At 52.0% G+C, this 21,794-nt stretch overlaps 1 protein-coding gene across 1 annotated transcript; it reads right to left on the reverse strand.

Annotated features, from left to right (window-relative positions):
- Positions 1-5,770: 5,770 nt before the first annotated feature.
- On the reverse strand, positions 5,771-15,523 carry KRT84 (keratin 84). Its single transcript, XM_008532098.2, has 9 exons — positions 13,528-15,523; positions 12,152-12,360; positions 11,476-11,536; positions 10,889-10,984; positions 9,805-9,969; positions 9,526-9,651; positions 8,785-9,005; positions 8,294-8,325; positions 5,771-6,919 (listed from the first exon to the last, which is right to left on the reverse strand). Exons 1-9 carry the CDS (start codon positions 14,047-14,049, stop codon positions 6,624-6,626), a joined length of 1,728 nt encoding a protein of 575 aa, XP_008530320.1. The 5' UTR covers positions 14,050-15,523; the 3' UTR covers positions 5,771-6,623.
- Positions 15,524-21,794: the final 6,271 nt, after the last annotated feature.

Genomic DNA, 21,794 nt, shown 5'->3' on the forward strand with positions numbered 1-21,794 from the left:
CCTTTCTTTATCGTTTCGTAGCTTTCAGCATGCAGATCCTTCTTCACATACTTTTTCTGAGGCTTACACCTAAGTATTTCATCTTTTGGGTGCTATTGTAAATGATATTTAAAAAATTTTTGGCTTCCCAATGGTTCATTGCTAGTATATGGAATACAATTAGTTTTATATATTGACCTTGTATCCTAAACCCTTGCTCAACTTACATATTAGTTCTGGCAGGTTTTTACAAAAAGATTCCTTGGGATTTTCTATGTAGAAGATACTGTTTTCTGAAAATAGAAACAGTTTTATTCCTTCCTTTCCAACCTATATGGCTTTTATTTCTTCTTTTTGCCTGAGTTCACAGGCTAGACCAGCTTGTATAACCCTGACTAAGACACCCTTATCTAGTTTCCAGTCTCAGGAAGGAAAGAATTCAGTCTTTCACTGAACTGAGCATGCTGTTAGCTAGAGGGTTTTTTTTTTTTTTTTTCATAGATGCCATTTTTTAGGTTAAAGAAGTTCCCATCTATTTCTAGTTTGCTGAGGGTTTTTATCAGGGGTAGATATTGAATTTTGTCAAATGTCTTTTTGCATCTATTAAGATAATCATACAATTTTCCTCTTTAGTCTGTTGCTATCATGTATTACATTAATAGATTTTTTAAAAGTTGGGCCAGCCGTGCATTCCTAGGATAAACTCTACTTAGTTATGATACATTATCCTTTTATTTGCTGCTGTATTCAATTCGCTAGTATTTTGTTGAAGATTTTTACGTTTATGTTCATGAGGGATATTGGTTTGTAGTCTTTTTTCTTATAATGTCTTTGCCTGGTTTTGGTATCCGGGTAATGCTGGTCTCATAAAAGGAGTTGGGAAATTTTCCCTCCTCTTACGTTTTCTGGTTGAATTCTTCCTTAAAAGTTTGGTAATATGCAGTGGTGAAGGTATTTGGGCCTGACATTTTCTTTGTTGGAAGATTTAAAAGTACACATTCAATTCTTTCTGTACATATAGAGCTATTCACGAAGGACTGGCTACACAATTTGTGGGGCTCAGTATAAAACAGAAATACAAGGCCCCTTGTCAAAAATTATTAAGAATTTTGGTGCTGGCCCATTGGCGCAGCAGTTAAGTGCGCACGTTCTGCTTTGGTGGCCCGGGGTTCGCAGGTTCGGATCCCGGGTGCAGACATGTCTCCGCTTGTCAAGCCATGCTGTGGCAGGCGTCCCACATATAAAGTAGAGGAAGATGGCATGGATGTTAGCTCAGGGCCAGTATTCCTCAGAAAAAAGAGGAGGATTCGCAGCATATGTTGACTCAGGGCTAATCTTCCTCAAAAAAAAATTATTAAGAATTTCAAGATCCTGAAAATGGTCATTAAACCATGCCTGGGGACTGTCTGTGGTATAGGATCCTGTGTGATAGCATGGGACACACGCCCATGGAGCCAGCCCTGCATTCAGGTGATCTATTTCTTCTTGAATGAGCTTTGTAGTTTGTGTCTTTCAAGGAATCTATCCACTTCATCTAGATCCCCAAATTTGTGGGCATAAAATTGTTCACAATATTCCTTTATCATCCTTTTAATATCTGTTGTGTCTGTAGAGATGTCCCCTGTTTCATTCCTAATATTGCTAATTTTTGTCTTCTCTCTCTCTCTCTTTTTTTGCCTTCATTTCTGAAGGATAGTTTTGCTGGATTAGAATTCTGGGTTGACAGCGCTTTAGAGATGTTGTTCCACTGTCTTCATAGCCTTCTGTCATAGTCCACTGTCTTTCATAGTTTCTAACAAGAAATCTGCAGTAATTTGAATACTTGTCTCCTACGCATACTGTCATTTTTCTCTAGCTTAAAAAATATTTTTTCCAATCTTCTTTTCTCCTTATTCTTCAGACTGGATAATTTCTATTAACTTATCTCTAAGTCATGGACTCTTTCTTTTGTCCTCTGCTTTTTGCTACGGGGCCCATAGGTGATTTTTAAAATTTCAAATATAGTATTTTTCAGTTCTAAAATTTCCATTTGGTTCTGTTTTTGTGGTTTCTATTTTCTGCTGGGAACTTCTGTCTTTGCATTCACTTCAAATGTGTTTACTTCTATCTCATGGAACATAATTATAACAGTGCTTTTTCTCTGTGTGATAATTCCAACAACTGTATCATCTCGGGATTGGCGTCTGTTGATTTTCTTTCCTCTGGAGAATTGGCTGCATTTTCCTGGCTTCTTGAATGTCAAAATAATTTTAGATCATATCCTGGGCATTTAAAATATTGTGCTGTGTAGAGTATCAGTCCTGCTTAAATCCTCTGGAGAAATTTCAGATGGGTTTTGTTTGGTTTTAGCGGGAATCAGCCTAATTAGGTTCGGACTGAAAGTTCTTCTGTGGGCAATGGTTCCACACGCAGCTCAGCTGCCCAAGCTTTTGCTTGCTGCTTTGTGTCTGCTCTGTGCATATCCCGCTTAGGCGTTTGTCTGAAACTCGGGCCATGGTTTCAATCTCATTGCAGTTCTCAAAGTCATTGGCACACCGCTTTGGGTCTCTCATGCACATACAGCTCCAGGGAGAGCCCAGGACTTGTGTGGATTTATGCACAGAGGGATCCCCTCCTCCAACTTTCCTCTCCCCCGTCTGCTTTCTTTTACAGGTGTCCCTTTTCCTGCTCCCTCCGGTTAGAAAGATGAGCTTTCTATTGGAGTCTTAGCTGGTCATGCTGATGGTTCACAGCCCCACAACTGGAGCCGACCCTCAGCTCACAGCTGTGTACGCAGAAGGAAAAAAAAGACAGGGGTCACTGCTTCGTGCTTTGTCCTTCTGCTACAATCTACCTGGTTTTGCTTACTTTTCAGAGTCTTCCAATCATTGCTTTTAAATTTTATCCAGAGTTTTTAGTTGTAATCAGTGGGAGAGACAGGCTCTAATCGGCTTCCTCCAACATGGATGGAACTGGAAGTCGACTTGATTCTAACAGGACCCCCTGGCTGTTTTTGAGGACAGACTGAAGGAGGGTGAGTGGAGAAGCAGAGAGCAAGAGTGATGGCAGTTTGCCCTCAGTGGTGGCCGTGGAGGTGGTGAGAAGCGGTTGGATTCTGGATATCATTTGAAGGCTAAAAGGACAAGATTTGCTGATGGATTACATGTGGGGATGTGAGAGAAAGAGAGGGAGTAAGGATGACACCAAGGCTTTTTTTGGCTTAAGCAACTGAACAGAATTGCCATTACTATGGGGGGGAGCAGCATAGGAAGGGAAGAAGGAAGATGAGTTTGTTTTTGGACATGTTTAGTTTGAGATGCCCATTCGATACACACACGGAGATGTCCATGAGCAAACTGGATATACCAGCTTGCAGTTATTGGAAGGTCTGGGCTGGAACCATAAGCTCAGGGGTTCCTGGAATAGGGAGGGCATTGAAAGCCACAAGACTGACTGAGAGAGATCACCTACAGGGTAGCATGGAGAGGGAAGAGAAGAAATCTGATGACAGGAGGTGAGGAGTCCAGTGTTGGCATGTCTGTTGCAAGAGTTTGGAAGCAATACCGTCCAGGGGGCACGTGTCAGTCAGGGTCCCATGAGGGGACAGTGGCACACAGTAACTTGAACAGGGAAAGTTTCATATGGATAATATCAGGGGTTGGAGTGATGAGGGGCTGGCTAGTGAGAAGCACAGAGAACTCTAAAGAGTATACAGATGACGATGTGAGGAACAGCCACTACCCCTAGGGCTGGGATCGAGGCCCCGTGGAAAGGCCACAGCTGAGGTCCAGACCTCGTTGGGGAGGGCACAGCCAGTGCTCACTGGATTCTGGAGAAGCCATGTGGTGCCACACCAAATGAGCTTGCTGGAGGTCTTCCATCCAGAACTGACCTAAAGCCCACCCTCTAGGCTGCCGGGGAAAGCTTTTCACAAGGAGGTGTCTTGCTGGAAGCCCTCTGCTATGAAACTGCCCCAGAGGGATGCTGAGGGAGCTGCTAGGTGCTGCTGCTGCTGCTGTGCACTGCAGGGGCCTGATAACACAGAGGCCACCTGTGCTGCAGCAATCAGGTGCTAGAGAAACCGCTGAGCGAGGGCACTGGAAGCAAAGTCCCCTACTCCCGTGAGGTCTCTCCAATGTCTATGGAAATGCCTACTGACAAGGCTTAATGTGCCAACTGGCAAAAGAAATTATTTAAAGGGATCAGCTCCCTTTCCACAGAGTAGGCAATAAGGGTGAATTTGGAGTGGAGGCAATAAATCGACAACTAGCACAGGCAGACGTGGGTCTGGCTGAGGAGACGCACCAAGGCCAGAAGGAGGCAGCCTTGATGTTGCCACCACCTGAGGGATGTGTGGGACTTTGCACACGGGAGATGAGCTGGGAAGCCAGGAGCCTCTGGAAGCGGGAGGGCAGGTGGTTGGTGAGTCCAGGGTCGGGCAGGCCTTAGGCCGTGAGCAGAGGAACCCTGTAAGATCTCAGGTTGCTGGCTGAGGCCTGGGCAAGGCAGAATCTATAAAGACGGAAGATGGGCTTCCTCCTTTCTAAGAAGGAGCAAGCTGGGCATGATCTCTCCAACCTCTTGGTTTCTGGGCACACTGTTGCCTCTGCCCGGGACACTTCCCTTTGCTTAGTAAGGCTAATTCCTTATCCTTCACATCTATGCGGTGACATCACATCCTCCAGGAAGCTTTTAAGGATGCCTACATCTGGGTTGGGCCTCCTCTGTGCACAGCAGCATTGATTCTACTCTTCTTTTTTTTTAAAATTCTTTTTTTTTTGTAGGTAAAGATTCACCCTGAGCTAACATCTGCTGCCAGTCTTCCTCTTTTTTTTTTTTTTCCATGCCCAAAGCCCCAGTGCATGCTTGTATATCCTAGTTGTAAGTCCTTTTGTGTGAGCCGCTGCCACAGCATGGCAACTGGCTGATGGGTGGTGTGGTTCCCTCACCAGGAAATGTACCTGGGCTACTGAAGCGGTGAATGTCAAACTTTAACCACTAGGCCTTCAGGGCTGGCTCACATTGATTCTACTCTTAACACAGCAATTAGTGTATCAAGTCATAAATGCTTGTTTACTGGCATGTCCATCAGGCCTGAGTCTAAGCTCTTTGAGGGCAAGGACCCAGTCTTACTCTCTGCAGTTTCCCAGCATCATGCTTGGCTAATACAGCAAGTGCTAATCAAGCGTTTGTTGGATGAACGAGTAAAGGGTGAGAGGCCGAAAGCGGGGTGCATGGTGGGGGTGGGGAAGGCAGGGGGTGGAAATGCATGAGCCCATCACCAAGGGCTCATATGGCACATTGAGAAGTTTGGGCTACTTCTGGAAGGCAATAGGGAGCCACTGAGGGCTCTAAGCAGAGGAGAGCTATCATCAGTTTTCTGTGTGAGAAAGACCTCTCTAGCAGCATCATGGTGAATGAGTTGGATGCGGACAAGAGTGGAGACAGAAAGATGAGGAGGCGCCTGCAATGATCCCAGTGGAACTGGGTAGGGGGAGGTGGGACCTGGGGAACAGGTGGAAGGGTTTCCCTTGGTCAGGAGGAGGGTACCTACGGGGTGTAGGGCCGTGTCTGGAGAGAAGGTGGCTGCTCAGCCCTTGTTCAGAGCCTTTTCCTGTGCCTCCTCTCCCTTGCTGAACTGTGAGCCCCTCTGGGGAGGGGCCTGAGCCCTCTTTCCTCAGCGCCTCCCCGGTGCCCAGGACACTAGCCTCTGCCCTTTGCAAGTCCCCAGTGGGGTGGCCTGGTGAGTGTAGGAGGCAATCTCTCTCCTTCCCAGTGTGATCCAGAAGGACAGACCGGAGTCCTAGCGATGTGAGCTTGGCAAGTTTATTGAAAACCCAGGAACACAGAGAGCAGTACAAACAGGCCCCTCACCCACCCCAGGCCTTCCTGGAGGGTACAGACAGAAACCCTCCGGCAGCAGCCAGGGCTGGGCCTCCCGCACACCACAACAGGGCGGGGCCGCCCGAGCGTTGCAGAGCCCACCTCTCCACCAGCACGCCACCCGCCTCGTGGACACACATGCCAGAGTTAAGCCAACAACCCAGGAAGAGAAGCAGCCAGGACATACGCCGCTCGGAGAAGAACCATCTCAGGGGACTTAGGGATCCTTTGGGCCACCGAGGACTGTGGGTCCTTCTGGGTCAGGAAGAGAAGGAAAGAACCTTCTCCTGCCAAGGAAAGGAAGAGGAAGGAAGCAAAGGACAGTGGGCTAAGGGTGCTCGCGGTGTGGACGGTCAACTCTCCAGTTTCCAAGTTGCTCCAAAGCCATGGATGGTGGTGGTGCCCAAACACATTCTTTTTGGCTTTGAACGGTTCCTTTTTCCCCTGGCGCCCTGATTTTGGTAATTGTATTGAATCTGCATTTCTTGAGGCTGTTAGCTGGATGGTGGGGAGTGATCCAAAGGAAGGAAATTGGGAGTCAGGGAGAAGCCCGTCTAGGGGGTGCTGTGGATGGAGTGCTTAGCTGGCGACAAAATCCCCCCAGAGGATGGTGGCCAGGCAGAGCAGCCCTTGGGGCGGGGAAGGAGAGCTGAATGTGGCTTCCTGGCAGGAGTGGGGGTAGCTGGAGACCCCTCGGGCTCAGAGTCCAGGCGCTTTGGGGACAGAAGCAGGAGACATTGAGCTGGTTCTTCTCTGGGTGGTGGCTGGCTGGGGCTTGCATCTCAATATTTGGTTCTGCGTGAGGTGGTGGTGGTCACGAAGCGGACGCTGGAGCTGCGGCTGCTGCGGCCCCCGCTACAGCTGCTGAAGCCCCCCTCGGTGGGCAGCGGGCAGGGGACACTGGGGGCGCAGGCGTCGCCCACCAGCACCGAGCACCCCCGGGAGCCAGCACTCAGCAGGTCACCACTGGACCGGATGCTGCTGCCGCTGGAGAAGGTGAGCCCACTGCGCGAGAGGGTGGAGCTGGTGACTAGGGACTCAGGCCCGCATAGCACGCCGCCCCGGGAGCTGCTCACGGCTGCGGGAGGAAGAAACCATCAGTGGGGCTGCCATGTCCCCATGCTCCCTGCTGCGGGGGAGGGGAGGCAGGACTGGTGGCCCCAGGGGGTCCTTATTTCTACACAGTCAGTGCCTACTTTCCCTTCTCTTGTCTCGGTGCCTCAAAGGCTGTGACTCCATAATGTCAAACACTCAGATTAAAATGGAAGAATTCACCCAATTCCCCAGGTGTTTGCATACAGCTATCTGCTGACTATCATTTATTTGTGGCTGGGTGGTCTGAGGGAGGCGTGAGCTGGACTTTCCAGACAGCTGGAGCAGTAGCCCGGGTAAAGCCCCGGGCTTCTCTCTCAGTTATATCGAGCCCCTTGGTGTTCCCCACGTTGCCCCTCCAAGAGTCCTCGTCAGTTCTGTTCAGCCGCTGATAGCTCTGCTCTGTAGCCCTGTGGTCTCTACTGGGCACACCTCCATGCCTCGGGACCCTAATCCGACTAAATTTCGCTTAGACATGCCCCGCCTGTGGAGGGGCCCCCCTCTTCTTCCCAGAATCCTTCTCGCCACCTGTGACCTCCACTCAAGCTTGACCTTCTGCAGAAAGCCATTCCTTGCGGCTTCCCCCTCTCTGTGGCGCTGTCCTCTGACCACATGAAGCTCTGACCATCTAACCACCCAGCTTAGGCCTCAGTTCCACGACACATCTGCATATATTTGTGATTGGGGTCAGAAATCTGGGTTTGACTTCTGGCTGTGCCACTGACTAGCTTTGCGACTTCTGGCAATTCACGTATTTTCTCCGAATTAGCAAAAGGGAGATGCACCAATGCCTAGGCACCCCCCCCTGCCCCCGACCCCCGGGCTCTGAGGATTAGGCAGACAGTGGATAGGACTCATCTTATCAAGAAGACTGTAATTCTAGGGAGCAGGGCTGGGGCTCGCCTTCTCTGTGTCCCCACCCGGCAGTGCCCAGCACAGCATGCTCTGCCTGGCAGCAGCCGGGGGACTTCTGCTCAGCCTTGTCCCATCCCTCGCCATCTCAGGGGGTGGGTGTCGGGGAACTCCTTGGCACAGGCCTTTCACTTCCTTCCCTGGCCTTTGCCCTTGAAGGGCAAAGCCACTCAAAGCAAAAAGGCTGCCTCTCTTCCGGAACCCTCTCCCACCAATAAGCCTGAAAACCCTCGCCATCGCTTAGCTCTGGGGAAGGCGGGCTCTGCGGAGATCTCAGACCTGGGCTAAGGGGATGCTCCCCGTCCAGGGCCCAAGGTGGTCCCTGCTCCCCTGACTGTCACAGCCAGCCCAGCCATGGGCTCCTGATCCCAAGGTGGGCCTGAGTTTAAAGGAAATTGGAAGGGCTCCAGGAGATAAATGGGAAGAGGAAAAGACTTAAGTTTCTTACATATGTTTACTGGTCCAACACCTTCGCAGATCCTGGAGAGAGAAAGAAACAAGTCAGCTCACAGGGGGGGTTCTTCCCTGGAAACCTGCTTGCTCTCAGAAGGGCTTCTCCGCTGAGTGGACAGTGTGGACCACTGGCTCTCACCCCTGGCCATACAAGCTTCTGGGGAGCTTTGAAAAACTACGTGTTCCTAGACCCTACCCCAAAGCTGTTGAATCAAGATATTTCAGGAAGTGTGTTATTACTATTATTTCTAATCAGCTAACCAATCAAGAAAAACTCCTTAGGATTCTGGGGCAGCCTGTCCTCAAACTTGGGTTCAGCAGGCACAGACCTCCAGCATTCTTCTAAAACCCTGCCAAGGGCAGAAAAGCTACTGTCACCTCCAGAGACCGCTTATTTCAGAGATTCACCTGGGCCCCTCCCCCACTTAGTCTCTTGGGGTGTCTGAGTCTGACCCCTAGCCCTCCCGCTGCCCTGAGAGCGCTCACCGGATCTCCTCGCCCTCCAGCAGGCGCCTGTAGGTGGCGATCTCGATGTCCAGGCCCAGCTTGGCGTTCATGAGCTCCTGGTACTCGCGCAGCTGCCGCGCCATGTCCTGCTTGGCCTGCTGCAGCGCGCCCTCCAGATCTGCCAGCTTGCACTTGGCGTCGTTGAGGGCCGCCTCACCCTGCTGCTCCGCCTGGGCCACCGCGGCCTCCAGCTTGACCCGCTGCCGGGGGAGGGGGCAGTTGGCAGGTGGGCTTTAGCAGGGACTAGGGGAACCCCGGGGGCGGGGGGCTGGGGGAGAGGCTAGAAACACTGGCCTCTGTTGGTGGGGACACAGCCTGGTGCCAAGTCAGGGATGGAGCCCACGGTGGCTGCTTTCTGTGGGATTGTGATCCTATAGTTCGAGGTCGCTAGCGGGTAGGGCATTGCTTTTCTGCTGTTTCCATCCCCACTGATTTTATACTTCCTGATTTCTGCTACTCCGAGACCCATGGGGTCCAGAGAGTAAAGCTATTCTTTCTGCTTCACCTGCCTCTCTAAGTTGGCCCCAGCCTTTCCTTCTATATGGGAGACTCCTTCCCTTTCACATTTTCCTCCTCCAGGAAGTCTTCCTGGACTAATCCCTCCATTCCTTTGATCCTGGGTCTTGGTGGTCTCCCCATGTCTTCAGACTTGGGGCTCCCCAAAGCTTGGGGGCCCTGCCTGTCCTCCCTTTGGGGCTTTCTCTCCTCTCCTTTGCCCACCTGAGCCTTAGCGTGCTCGATCTCCGCCTTCAGCCGCTGGATCAGGCGAGTCAGCTCATTGATCTCATCCCGTGTATTGCGCAGGTTGTCACAGTGTTGGCCAGCTGTCACCCGCATCTCTTCATACTGGGGGGGAGAGAAGATGTTCCGAGGTTTCAAAGGTTGGGTCAAGACTACATCCCCAACTGAGTTGGGGGCCTCAGACCTTCACTGAGTCCACTCCGCAGTACTCGAGTCTTACCCAGGGCTGCTACACCCCTTCCCAGCGCCCCTGCCCACCTTGGTCTGGTACCAGGCCTCAGCATCAGCCCGACTTCGCCTGGCGACCTCTTCATACTGGGCCTTGATTTCGGCAATGATCCCGTCAAGGTCCAGGTCTCTGCTGTTGTCCATCTTCACGATGACCGATGTCTCTGAGATGTGTGACTGCAGCAACTGGATTTCCTGTGTCGGAGGATCAGCAAGAGAGAGGGGCTCAGAATCCCCTCAGTGTCCAGGACTCTGTATAGGGTCCCCAGGATGCAGTGTCAAGAGCAGAGAGCATTGCTCACTTGTTCAGACCAAAGCAATGGAGCAGACTATCCAAACCCAGGGCAAAGAAAGAGATGACGGAGAACCATTTCTCTTTGACTTTAAACATTTCTTATATACTTGGAGACCTCGCTTTAACCCCCAACTTTGCTTAGGTGACTATTAAGGCCAGGCGGGCCTGGGGCCTCGGAGGAGGGATGAGAGCCATGCTGGGGCTTAAACTCCTCTTTGGCTTATCTTCAAAGTGGCTGTGCTGGTCATAGATCATTGAGAGCTGACAATATTTTAGGACATGGTGGTCTAGGAGTTCCTATATCCCAAGTTCTTAATAGAACTGAGGGTCTTGGAACTGGCCTGTGAGGTGAGGGCTCCAGAGGAGCTTTTTCAGCCTTTCCACTCAGAGCCAGGCATTCAACTCTGGCAGGGTCTGCCCCAGACCAAACGGACCACTTACGGAGCAAAAGAGAGCAAGTTCTTTTGGCTAATCAGGTCAAATGCAATTTTTCTTATATCTCCTAGCAAATCGGTTTTCCAGAGTCTTCTCAGCAGATAGGAAGTCTAGACATTCCTAGACTCCAGTCTTTGATTGGCCAGCAAGGAGCCGGATCATAGATCCAAGGAGTATATTCATAGACCTGAGTCAGGCTGCTGAGAAGCCTGCTTACCTCACTTCTCCACCTGTAGACACATCGACACATAGGGGACATGGATTTGGGTGGGAGGCAAGATGCATGACACCAAATGTTAGAAAACAGGCTAGTCCAGAGGAAGCCCCCCGGGTGTCCGGGCCAAGCTGATCTCCTTGGATGGCTCAGAGGGGAGGAGCCCTTACCGCCATGTAGAGGGTTTTCAGGAAGTCGATTTCCTGAATTAGGGTGTCCACGTTGGCCTCTAGGTCAGCCTTGTTTAAGAAAGCTGCATCCACATCCTGCATGAGAGAGAGAAGGATGAAGTGCTCATTACCCGTGCACTACTTCACCGTCCCCCATTGGCAGGGTCCAGAGGTGGGTGGGAAGATCAGGCCAATCCCCACAGGGCCAGGCCAGGCTTTGGGATGGGTGGTGAAGGCATTGGGTGGAAATGCAGCTTAGTGACTCCTGTTCTTCTCCCCACTACAGCTTGAAAACTCCCCCAGGGGCTGCTGGACATTTCCTGATGCTTATTTAGAGGTGAGGAAAATCTGGATAATCCAAGACTCTTAAAATGTCACTCTTCAGACCTCTGCTTCACGAAGATCTGATCCTAAATAATCTGAGGTTGAATCAGAACTTCTAAGGGAGCCTGTTGTGCTTTTAGGGGTTCCACTCTGTGTGAGTGATCCCAGACTCCACAGGGCTTCCCGGGCAGTCTCCTGGGGTGTCTTGAGAACATTTGCCTGTCTGGAGGAGGAGTCTAATCGGCTCTGTCGCTCTCCCTTACCTTCTTCAGAGCCACAAACTCATTCTCGGCATTGGCGCGGAATCCTACTTCCTCTTCATACCTGGATGACAAGGATTAAGAGAGTGGGTTCTTGCCCTGAACTGAGAGCCAATTACTCCCAACCCCACAGTGAGCCTCTTCTGCTCTCTCTGCTCCACCCAGAAGCATGGCGCCCTGTTGCCACCTATACGCTATCCTCCGCTCTGTCCCATCTTTAAGATCTTTATGAGCCAGTGGCCCTCAGTTTCTCCAAATCCCTTTTACTTTCTCCAACTGGATGTGGGGGTCTGAAAATCTGGACCACTGCTATGCTCCTCTGCTGGAGAAGACTTAGGGTCATTGTGCTTGACCATAGAGGAGGCAGGACCCAACTCACTGCTGAACCTGGGCAGTGTTCTCAAAATCAAAGGGTTCCTTTTTCTGGGGTCAACTACCCATTCCCACAGGCAGGATTAGGGACAAACAACGCCCAATTGCAAATCTCCTTTCTCCTCAGGACCCATGGACGGCCTTCTCCTCCTCCTCCACACATCACTGCCCCCACCCCTGTCTCCAGGCTGGGGACTGAAACCCGCATTCAACCCTGATCCTTCCAGCTCCTCTCCTCTGAGCTTGGCTGCTGCTTTGGGGATGAGCCCATGCCCGTCCTTGGTCAGGGCAGTTAGATGCCACTCACTTCTTCTTGAAACCCTCAAGGACATCTTGCAGGTGGTTCCTCTCAGCCTCGAACCGGGCCTGTTCGCTGGTCACTACGTCCAGCTGCCTCTGCAGGCTGGTGATGTAGTTCTCGAAGAGGGGCTCCAGGTTGCTCTTGGCACATTTCTGCTCTTGGAGGAAGCTCCACTTGGTCTCTAGGAGCTTATTCTGCTGCTCCAGGAACCGCACCTAAATCCACGGGGGCAAAGAAATAGTGATTGAACAGCTTGATAGGGTCATCTACATATTGACCTGTACTTGAGTTGGCTAGAGATGACTCTCAACCGTGTGTTGACATCGTTCTCTCCAGTAGGAGCTGGAAGAGCAGGTCTGTGAGTCCTCCTCATGCTCAGCCAGGATTAGCTACAAACAGAGGCTTTCAAACCAAAGCACTTCAGTACCATTTCCCCTTCTACCTTCTGAGAAGGGTATAAGCCAGTTCACCGGGAAGTTGGAGAGACTGATTCTGCCTGGGCTGGGGTTTTGCCTCTATCTAAAAGCAGATGTCAACAATCCCTGGCAGGAATGAGGAGCAGAGTAAAGTACATATGGGGTGGGATGCGGCATTAGGGAGTGGGAATTCTCAGCTCGTAAGTCATCCCCACCATCCCAGATATTCCGTCAGCTGAGACTTGTAGGCTTGGAGGAGAAACTGGAGAGCATTTGCTCCAACCCTCGTTTAGAGATGAGGAAACTGAAGCTCACAAAGGTTAGTTTCTATTCTCTGACACAATCACCACATTCCTGCCCCACGGAGACGTGGTTTGTGGGACGTCAGTTCCACATCACTGGTCTTCTCATCAGCCTGAAGATCAGGGACTACCCGAGGTGGTGCCTAACTCTTTCCCTCATTCCAGGCAACTTAGCTGAATCTTGGGCGATTAAATTCTTTGTTTTGTACAAAAATCACTCAGCTCCATTCACCACTTTCCTAAGCCTGAACAGATGTGGCCACCCAACCTCAGAAACTATGAAAACCTCAAGAAAAGCATGAAGACCTCAAGGATAAAACCTTTAAACATATCCCAGCCAACACCTGGCCAAAGTCCTAATGTCTCTAGCCTGTTTGGGGGATATTTCTAAGTGACTAGGTGGCGGGTCTTAGTTTGTCCGGAGACCCTCAGACTTGGATGGGTGTTCCGCTTTCCTCCAGAAGACACAACCACTGTCTTAGTCTATCCCACTGCACAGCCTCTCCTCAGGCTTGTCCTTGCTCTGCAGCAGAGCCACCCAGAAACCATACTGCAGCGCCTTTGGTTGACACCTGAAGGATCTGGGGTCAAGGTCAATGTCCCAGCACCCCAGTACATTTTAGCTCTCATCATCCAGATCCAGAGACTGAACTGTCATAGGTACCTTGTCGATGAAGGAGGCAAATTTGTTGTTGAGGGTCTTGATTTGCTCCTTCTCATCCCTCTTCACCCTCTGGGCGTTGGGGTCAATCTCCAGGTTGAGGGGGGTCAGCAGGCTCTGGTTAACAGTCACTGCTGTGATAGATGGAGCCGCCGGGATGCCAAATCCTCCAACTCTGTAGCCAAAGCCAGGGCCGCCGAAGCCATAGCCAAGGCCACTGCCGACCCCACACCCCAGACCAGCACCAATGCCATCACCAAAGCCAAAGGCCACCCCACTGCCAGCACCAAAGCCGACTCCACAGCGGATGGGATGAGGGCCTACAGCCGCTATCCGGGGTGAGCATGATCCAAGGGTGATGACGCTCCGACTGCCAAAGCCGCCGACGCCCCGGAAGCTGGGCCCACTCCTGCAGGAGACAGAGCTGGCCCGGAAGCGGTTCAGGTTGGGGAGGGTCCCTGCTGAGCAAGAGCTGAAGTTGCCCACACGGCGGCAAGAGCTGACTCGGTAGGAGCGGCAAGACATGGTGGCTTCCTGGATGAGAGCAGAGGTGTGATCGCAGAGTGGGGCGAGCGGGAGCTGGGAGTCCTCTGAGGCTAGTGGATCCCTCTCACCCCTTTTATGTGTGTGGGGACCTGAGGACTGGCCCCATAAAAACGAAAAAAGCCATTTGGCAGCATTTATGAGCTTGGGGAGTTAGCAGAAACTCTTCAAGCCTATAACCTCCTCAGCAATGAGCTAATCACAGACACACCTATACTCCTCAGGATCAGGGCTATAACATCAAACCTATAAACATTAAAAACACATAAACACATAAATATTATGGTCCTATTGTTTCCCACAAGTCCACCACAATTGCCATTATGGGGACGTTAATTTGCTTTAGCCATAAATCCAATAGATTTTTTCACTGCAAGTGTGGCTAACCACCAGAAAGTTAGGGTGGTAACAGCTCCAGCAAGAGGCTTGCAAAGGACGCATCTACAGATAGAACCCCCTAAATAGATAGAGGGTGCGCAGGAGAGGGACAGGGCCTGCACAGCTCTGAGTAAGAAATGATACGGTGAGAATACAGTTTAATGCATCTCTGTAGATGGGTTAAAAAATCCAGAAACCTTTGGCAGTGTTTCATCTATCCTCCATGAGCTTCTTTGGCTGTTTATGTAAGAGTCGAATCTTCAGTAAAGCTCTTTGGGTTACTGTAGACACATCTCTGATTTGAGACACTCAAAGGAGATTCATTCATTCATTCACCAATCATCAGGTGCCTACTCTGTCCCAGGCACTGTGCCTGGTACTGAGGGTACAGAGATAAAAACGAGAGTCTCTATCCTCATGGTGGTGGTGGAATATTAATCCAGAGGACTTCTGCCAGTCAACACTTTTGGGGCATAATTTGAGGCCAAAGCGTGTCAATAATTTGGCCATGTGTCTGTGTGAAAAGTTAGCCACATGATTTTGAGCACCCCACATACACTTTAGGGCTGATCTGTAGTCCAGCCTACGTAGGTTCCTTGAATTGTTGATGAATCGTTGGTTAGGATAGAGAGACAAAAAGCAGATAGAAAATGCAAAGTTCTAAGTAACTGGGTATTATCAATATGGCAGGCCGCTGTTTACCTTTTCTGTTCTAGTGTGTGATGTGGCTCGTCCCACCTGTCTTGTGCCTGGGGAGCTCGTGTTTGACTGGACCCTTGGAAGGGGATGAGTACTTTGGATCAGCTCACATCTTCACTATTTCCTTCCTTCCCAATCTCTATAACTTTTATCTCCTTTTCTTGTCTTATTGCATTAGCCAGGACTTCCAGGACAATGTTGAAAAGCAGTGGTGAGAGGGGACCTCTTCGCTTAGTCCTGATTTCTTGAGAAAGCTTCAAGTTTCTCACCATTAAGTATGATGTTAGTTGTAGGTTGTTTGGTAGATACTCGTTGAGGAAGTTTCCCTCTGTTCCTGGTTTACTACTATTTTTCATAGACCCACCTATCAGGTGTATGTCTAAAGGGAGAAGAAGTAGAAAAATGATATTAAGGGAAGACTGCTTGTGAAGGTTACCGGTGACCTTCATGTTGCTAAATTCAGTGGTCTGTTCTAGCCCTCATTTAACTAATCAGCACTGTTTGACTATTTTACATGGCTAGTTGATCATTTCCTTTTCCTTGGAACACTCTCTTTTTTTGGTTTCTAGGCATCCTGCTTTCCTGATTTTCTTGCCATTACTGGCTGCTTCTTTTCAGTCTTCTTAGCCAGTTTCTCCTCATATCCCCAACCTCTCCACTCCACAGCATCCTTGGGCTCAGCCCCTGTACCTGTTCACATCTTTATCTACACTCTTTTCCTTGGTGACATCGTACAACCTCATGACTTTAAATACTATCTATCCACTGATGACTGCCAAGGCATATTTCCATCCTGGACATTCCTTCTGTGCTCCACATGTATATTTTGATCAACATTTCTATTCGGATGTCAAATAGGCATCTCAACCTTAACAGATCCAAAACTGTTCTCCTAATTGTTCCTACTAAGTTTGTTCCACTTGCCACTATCCCTGCAGTAGCTTAGGCCAAAAATCTGGGAGTCATCCTTTATTCCTGTTATTCCATATCCCACATTCACTGCACTGGAAAATCCTACCATCAAAAGGTATCTGGACTCCTACTGCTTCTCACCACCCCCACTGCTACCACATTGGCCCGAGCCCCTCCTTTCTCATGGGGGCAGTTCAAGTGACCTCCAGCCAGGTGCCCTGCCTCCTCCTTTACCCCTTCAGTCTTTTCTTAACACCATAGTCAGAGTGATCCTTTTAAAACACGTTAGATCATGTCATTTCCGTGCTCGAACCCCTCCAGGGGTTTCCCATTTCACTCAGAGTAAATGCCATACAGGACTCGACAGAGTCTCTCCCCCCTCCCTTCACCTCTATCCATCCCACTGTCACCCCACCCTAGCCACCCTGGGCGCCTGGCTGTCCATCAGATGGGCAGGAGAACTCCTGCCCGGGACGCTTTCCCACCTGTTGGTTTCTCTGCTGGGAAGTGTTTTTCCTCAGATAACTGCAAGCCCAGGTCCCTTAATTCTTCCAGGTCTTCGTTCATACGTCACCCCCTATTTAAAGCCCCTCCCCCATACACCCCACATCCCGCTCCCTGCTTCTTCCCCTTCTTAGCAGTTCTCGCCATCAGAGAGCCTCTCCTGCCCGCTTGCTTGTTCCCTGACTGCCCTCCCCGGCTGGGGCACAGGCTCCAGAAGGCAGGCACGGTTGTGTGCTTTGTTCTTCCTGTGTTCCCAGCGCTCAGCAGAGCGGGGCCACGAGGTGGGCGGGCTATGTAGCTTTCCTGAATGAATGAACACACTGCAAAGATTAAAAGCAGGAGGGAAAAGGGGAGAAAGGAGCAGGGACGAAAAAGAAGAGGAATTCTGGCTCTAGCTTTCACAGATCTTTCGGGAAGAGAAGTCTCTAGTCTCCAAAATGGAGAGGAACGGGCCTGAGGATGATCGCGGTGCAGGAACTCAAGTGCTCACAGAGGACCAACCCTCTTTGCCCTCCAGCTCTGGCCTCTTGGGCTGCTGGACGAAAAGGCATCCCCTCCCCCAACGCCAGGCAAGGGGATCCAGGAGACTGGGAAGGGGCCCCAAGGCCCCTGTGGAGGTGAAGGGGGAGGGGAGCAGGAGGAACTCCAGTGAGTGGAGTGTGCCTGGCCGAGGACAGAAGAAGCGACACCGCCCTCTGAGTCTCACGGACCGGGTTCAATCCCAGTTTTCCCACCTGCCAGCAGGGTGACCTTGGACGGCAGGGTGGTGTCAGGGCTCTGCTCTGGGCACAGGCGATAAGGGGGCTTGTCTGAGAGCATTTAAACACAATAATACAACCAACTGAACATCGGTCTGCTTTTCATTATCACTGTGCACCAGCCACTCTGAACAATGTTAGTCAGCAAACGCTCCCCTCCACGGTACATGATGACCTGGGGGAGCTGCTTAACTTCTCTAAGCCTCAGCTTCCTCGTCTGTAAAGTGGAATGATACCTACGTCGAGGTACAGTCACGCGCCGCAGCACGACACTTCTGTCAGCGAGGGACTGCACATACGACAGTAGACCCATTAGTACCGTGCAGCCTAGCTGTGCAGGAGGCTAGACTATCCAGGTTTGTGTGAGTACACTCTATGATGTTTGCACAACGACAAAATCGCCTAACGATGTGTTTCTCAGAGCGTAGCCTGTCATTAAGTGAGCCACGTCTGTACAGTGAGGATTAACTATGAAAGTGTTTGCAGTGCACACTGCGTGGGCCTGGCGTGGTTCTTGTTGTCCATTTCCTCCCCTCGCTCTCTTTCCTCCCTCCCTCCCTCTCTCCTTCTCTCTGCCCCTTCCCCTCTCTTGTGCACAACCCTCCCTTCACTTCTAAGCAGTGGGCCCTGTTCCCCTCCGGCACCCCACCTCCCTCCTGAGCCCGCAGCTGTGGCATTCATTACCCATCAGCCATTCCTGGGGCTGTCCCTAACCTGTCTCGGTTTCCTCCAACCCTGACCAGGCTGGGCGCGGTGGGGGTAATTGGGACCAGTCAAGCGTAACCCCTGCTCTGGGATGAGGCACCACCATCAGCAGTTTTCAGTTCTGAGGCATTATTTCGCCAGGTGATGCATAGCACCGTCACTTACTAGGGGTGGCAGGTGGGGAGGGGGGAGGAGTTGCCCTGGAAACACCGGGTGGAGGTTTTGCTGCCCTGACAGTTTCTTCTTCCTGTTGTCACCCCCAGATCTGCCGGCTGCGCCCAGCGACAGGCTTCACCGGGCCACCGCAGGACAGCTGCTGGCTCATGGGGATGCTGTCTGCCTAGCGGGGAGGAGGAAGAACTGCTGACGAGGGGAGGGGAGGGGAGGGGAGGGGCGGGGAGGGGAGGGGAGGGGAGGGGAGGGGCGGGGAGGCGGGGGTGGGGGCGGGGCCCTGTCCTGGTTGGTTAAGCAGCGTCTGGGAACACCGGGCACAAAGCTGTGGCTGCGAGTGTGTGTGTGTGTGTGTGTGTGTGTGTGCGTGTGCGCGCACGCACGCACCCGTGGGAAGGAGGGAGAGTGACAGGAAACCCCAGGTGCTGAGAGAAGGCTTTCCTAAAGGATGCCTTCTTCAGAGTGTTTCCGTCTTGCTCCGGGACAAGTTTGTGCTGAGAGAGGCGCTCAGTGGGAGGTGTTCATGTTGAGACCTGTCTCTGGGGAAGGGAAGCTCCGGAGTCCCCAGAAGGAGGGGGGCGGTGGGGAGAGGCTGAGTCCACCCCTGCGTAGGCCCTCCAGCCGTCTGCCCTCTCGGACGAATGACGCTTGGATGGAATCCCAGCACGTCCCAGGACGGACAAAGTTGTTGGGCCCAGCCCCACCCTTCCAGGCAGGATGATTTTTTTCAGGTTTAACCTAAATTTCTCGCATTGCCCACACAGCCGTCACCTGTCCAGGGTGAAAATCTTGCTCCTGGAACAGGGAAGGTCTGTTTGCTTCAACAGACCTTTTTGGGTGCCGATGGGTGCCCGGTGTGGCATTTAGATGCTGGGGCGGCTGCTGGGGCGCAGCCCTCTCCTTCTCTCAGACTCGGCGATGCTAAGTGCCCCCTCCTCTGCCCACAGTACCATTTCTGAAGCCGTTTCCCACAATCTGAGTCCTGAGTGGAGAGTGGCAGTCGGGGGTGCGCCCGGGGCCACTGAAGGAACTGGGATGAGGAAGGGATCCTGCAGACCAAGGGCCTCTGGGGGCAGAGGCAGAGGGGACCTGAGGGAGAGGGCAGTGCGGCAAAGAAGAGCCACGCGGGGAGAAGAGAGGCCCCGGGTCAGAAGAGGGACGAGGAAATGGGAGAGATTCTGTGGGGAGAGACACAGAAACAAGGAGGTCCCATCCGGTTCTTCCAGCCTTCCCCAGGCCTCCTCTCTGTTCCTCATCTGTCCTCACGGGGGCGCTCTGGAAGGGGCAGGATTTGGATGAAGCGGAAGGCACCGAGGCTCTGGCTTCAGGCAGAGGTCTCCCTTCCTCCCCAAGGCCAGGAGGCCGGGCCTGACCATGCCCCTCCCTGGATCCCAGCACTGGGCGTGGGGCAGGCCTCCTGAGGAGCTCAGGGGATGTTTGCCCAGGTGAATGGAGTGTGAACCAGGCCACCACCAGGAGGCACTTTTGTCCCGCCTGCCTTGAGTCACCTCCTCCCTGGGGACGGAGGGAGAATGGGGGCACTGCTGCCCAGAAAGGAGGGGGATCCCCAGGTGGAAGCCCTGGAGCGGGGTTGCCCAGGCCCCTGAGCCTGTGTCCAGGATGGAGCTGGGGCGCCCCCACTGTTGGGATGAGTCATGCCTAGTGGAAGGTTCCAGACAGCCGCCCCTCCCCAGGGCCTGGGCACTCAGAAACGGGAAGTTCTGCAGGGCTCATGGCCAAGCCGATCTTCCCTCCCTCTCCTCCTTTATCCCATAGGCTGTTCCGGGCTCGGGTTGTCATCTGTGGGGCAGAACTGGGTGGTCTATGGAATCTCTCTGTTTTTGCCCGGGCCAGAGCATCCTTGTAGTTTTCGGAGCTTTGAGTTATTAATCAGCAAGGAACTTAGCTGGCTCCAGGGCCAGGTCCAGAGTGACCCAGCTTCAAGTGGGAGCTGAGGCTGTGAGGCCCCACTGTTCCACCCGCTCCTTCCCTGCATGTGGACTTGAAGCCCTGGAATCACGGATGTTCACCGGGGCAGGCGCCGTGCACTCTGGCTCACAGCCACCGATCCCCTAGCCTGGAACCTCCTGCTTCCTTCCGCTAAGTTCTGCTGTCCTTCAGGACCCAGCTGGCCTGCCCCACTTCCTGGGGACCTTCCTGACGCCCATGACTAGGGTGGGACCCTCGGTTATGTCCCCCTTCACAACAGTCCCCGCACCTATAATTTCCTGTTCCAGGTCTGTATTCCCTGCAGGGCTGTCAGCCTCATGAGTACGGACAGGGGCCAGGGCCCCATCTTCTTTAAACAGCATTATTGAGATATAATTCACATACCATATCATTCATTGAAAATGTACAATTCAGTGGTTTAGTATTTTCCCAGATATGTGCAACCATCCACCACAGTCATCATCGTCCTGAGAAGACACCCTGAGCTATCACCCCGTTCCTCTACCTCACCCCGTCTTCCCCTCCCTCCAGCCCTAAGCAACCACTGATCTGCTTTCCGTCTCTGCAGATTTCCCTGTTCTGGTCTTGCATGTGAAGGGAATCGCAGAGTACGGGTTTTTGTGTCTTTCTGCTTTCATTCAGCATAGTGTTTTTGGGTTTGTCCGTGTTGTAACATGTGTCAGCACGCCATTCCTTTCCAGGGCTGAATCATAGTCCACTGCATGGATATACTACATTTCGATTATCCAGTCGTCCATCGATGGACATTTGGGTTGTTTCCACCTTTTGGCTACTGTGAGCAGTACTGCTGTGACCATTCACCTACAGGTTTTTGTGCGGATGCGTGTCTTCACTTCTCTTGGGTGTAGACCCGGGAGTGGAATGGCTGGCTCTTGTGGTAACTCCATGTTCAGTATTTTGGGGAACTGCCAGACTGTTTCCAAAGTGGCTGCACCATTTTACAGTCCCTACCATGGGCTCTGGGTACTGTACCTACTGGGTAAGTTGCCCTGATGGGGTTGTCTTGTCTATCACCGTCGGTCACTGCCAGCCCCTGGGTGGCCTGACCCATAGCAGATGCTTGATAAATATGTATTGAGTGAGTGAAAAAGTGAATGGGTGGGTTCTTCTGAATATGCCGCCCACAAATCTGTAAGCCCAGACTTCCATTCAGCCTCCGTCCTTACAATCTTCTCTGAGAACCTCCCTCTGACCCCCCTTCCCGGCATAATCATTAGCAGCTTTTTCTTGTTGCTCCCAAACTCTCTGGTTCTCATTATTTATGACTCCTCTGTGAGGCCGAGAGTCCCTCCGGGGATAAGAAGGTGTCTTACTCACCTCTATATCACCAGCTTTTAATGCAGAGGTTGGCACAGAATAGATGCTCCATGTGGGCCTGTGGGGGAAGAGGAGCCGCACCCCAGTGCTTAGGAGACGGGAGCCCCAAGGTGGAGTTTGTGGTGGGGGGATTGTTACGGGGGATCAATGAAGCAACGGGGAGGGCATCGGGGTCCCGCAGAGGGGAGAACTGATGCTACCAAGTCCCATCTCCAGGGGTGGGGCCCCCTGAGAGGGAGAGGAGACTAGTGAGTCCACCTCCCTGGCCGGCTGGCTGCCCATCTTCAGTGCTTTCCCCAGGCTGCACCTGTC

The sequence above is a fragment of the Equus przewalskii genome, chromosome 5, assembly GCF_037783145.1.
Source record: "Equus przewalskii isolate Varuska chromosome 5, EquPr2, whole genome shotgun sequence".
In the NCBI taxonomy this organism is placed as follows: Eukaryota; Metazoa; Chordata; class Mammalia; order Perissodactyla; family Equidae; genus Equus; species Equus przewalskii.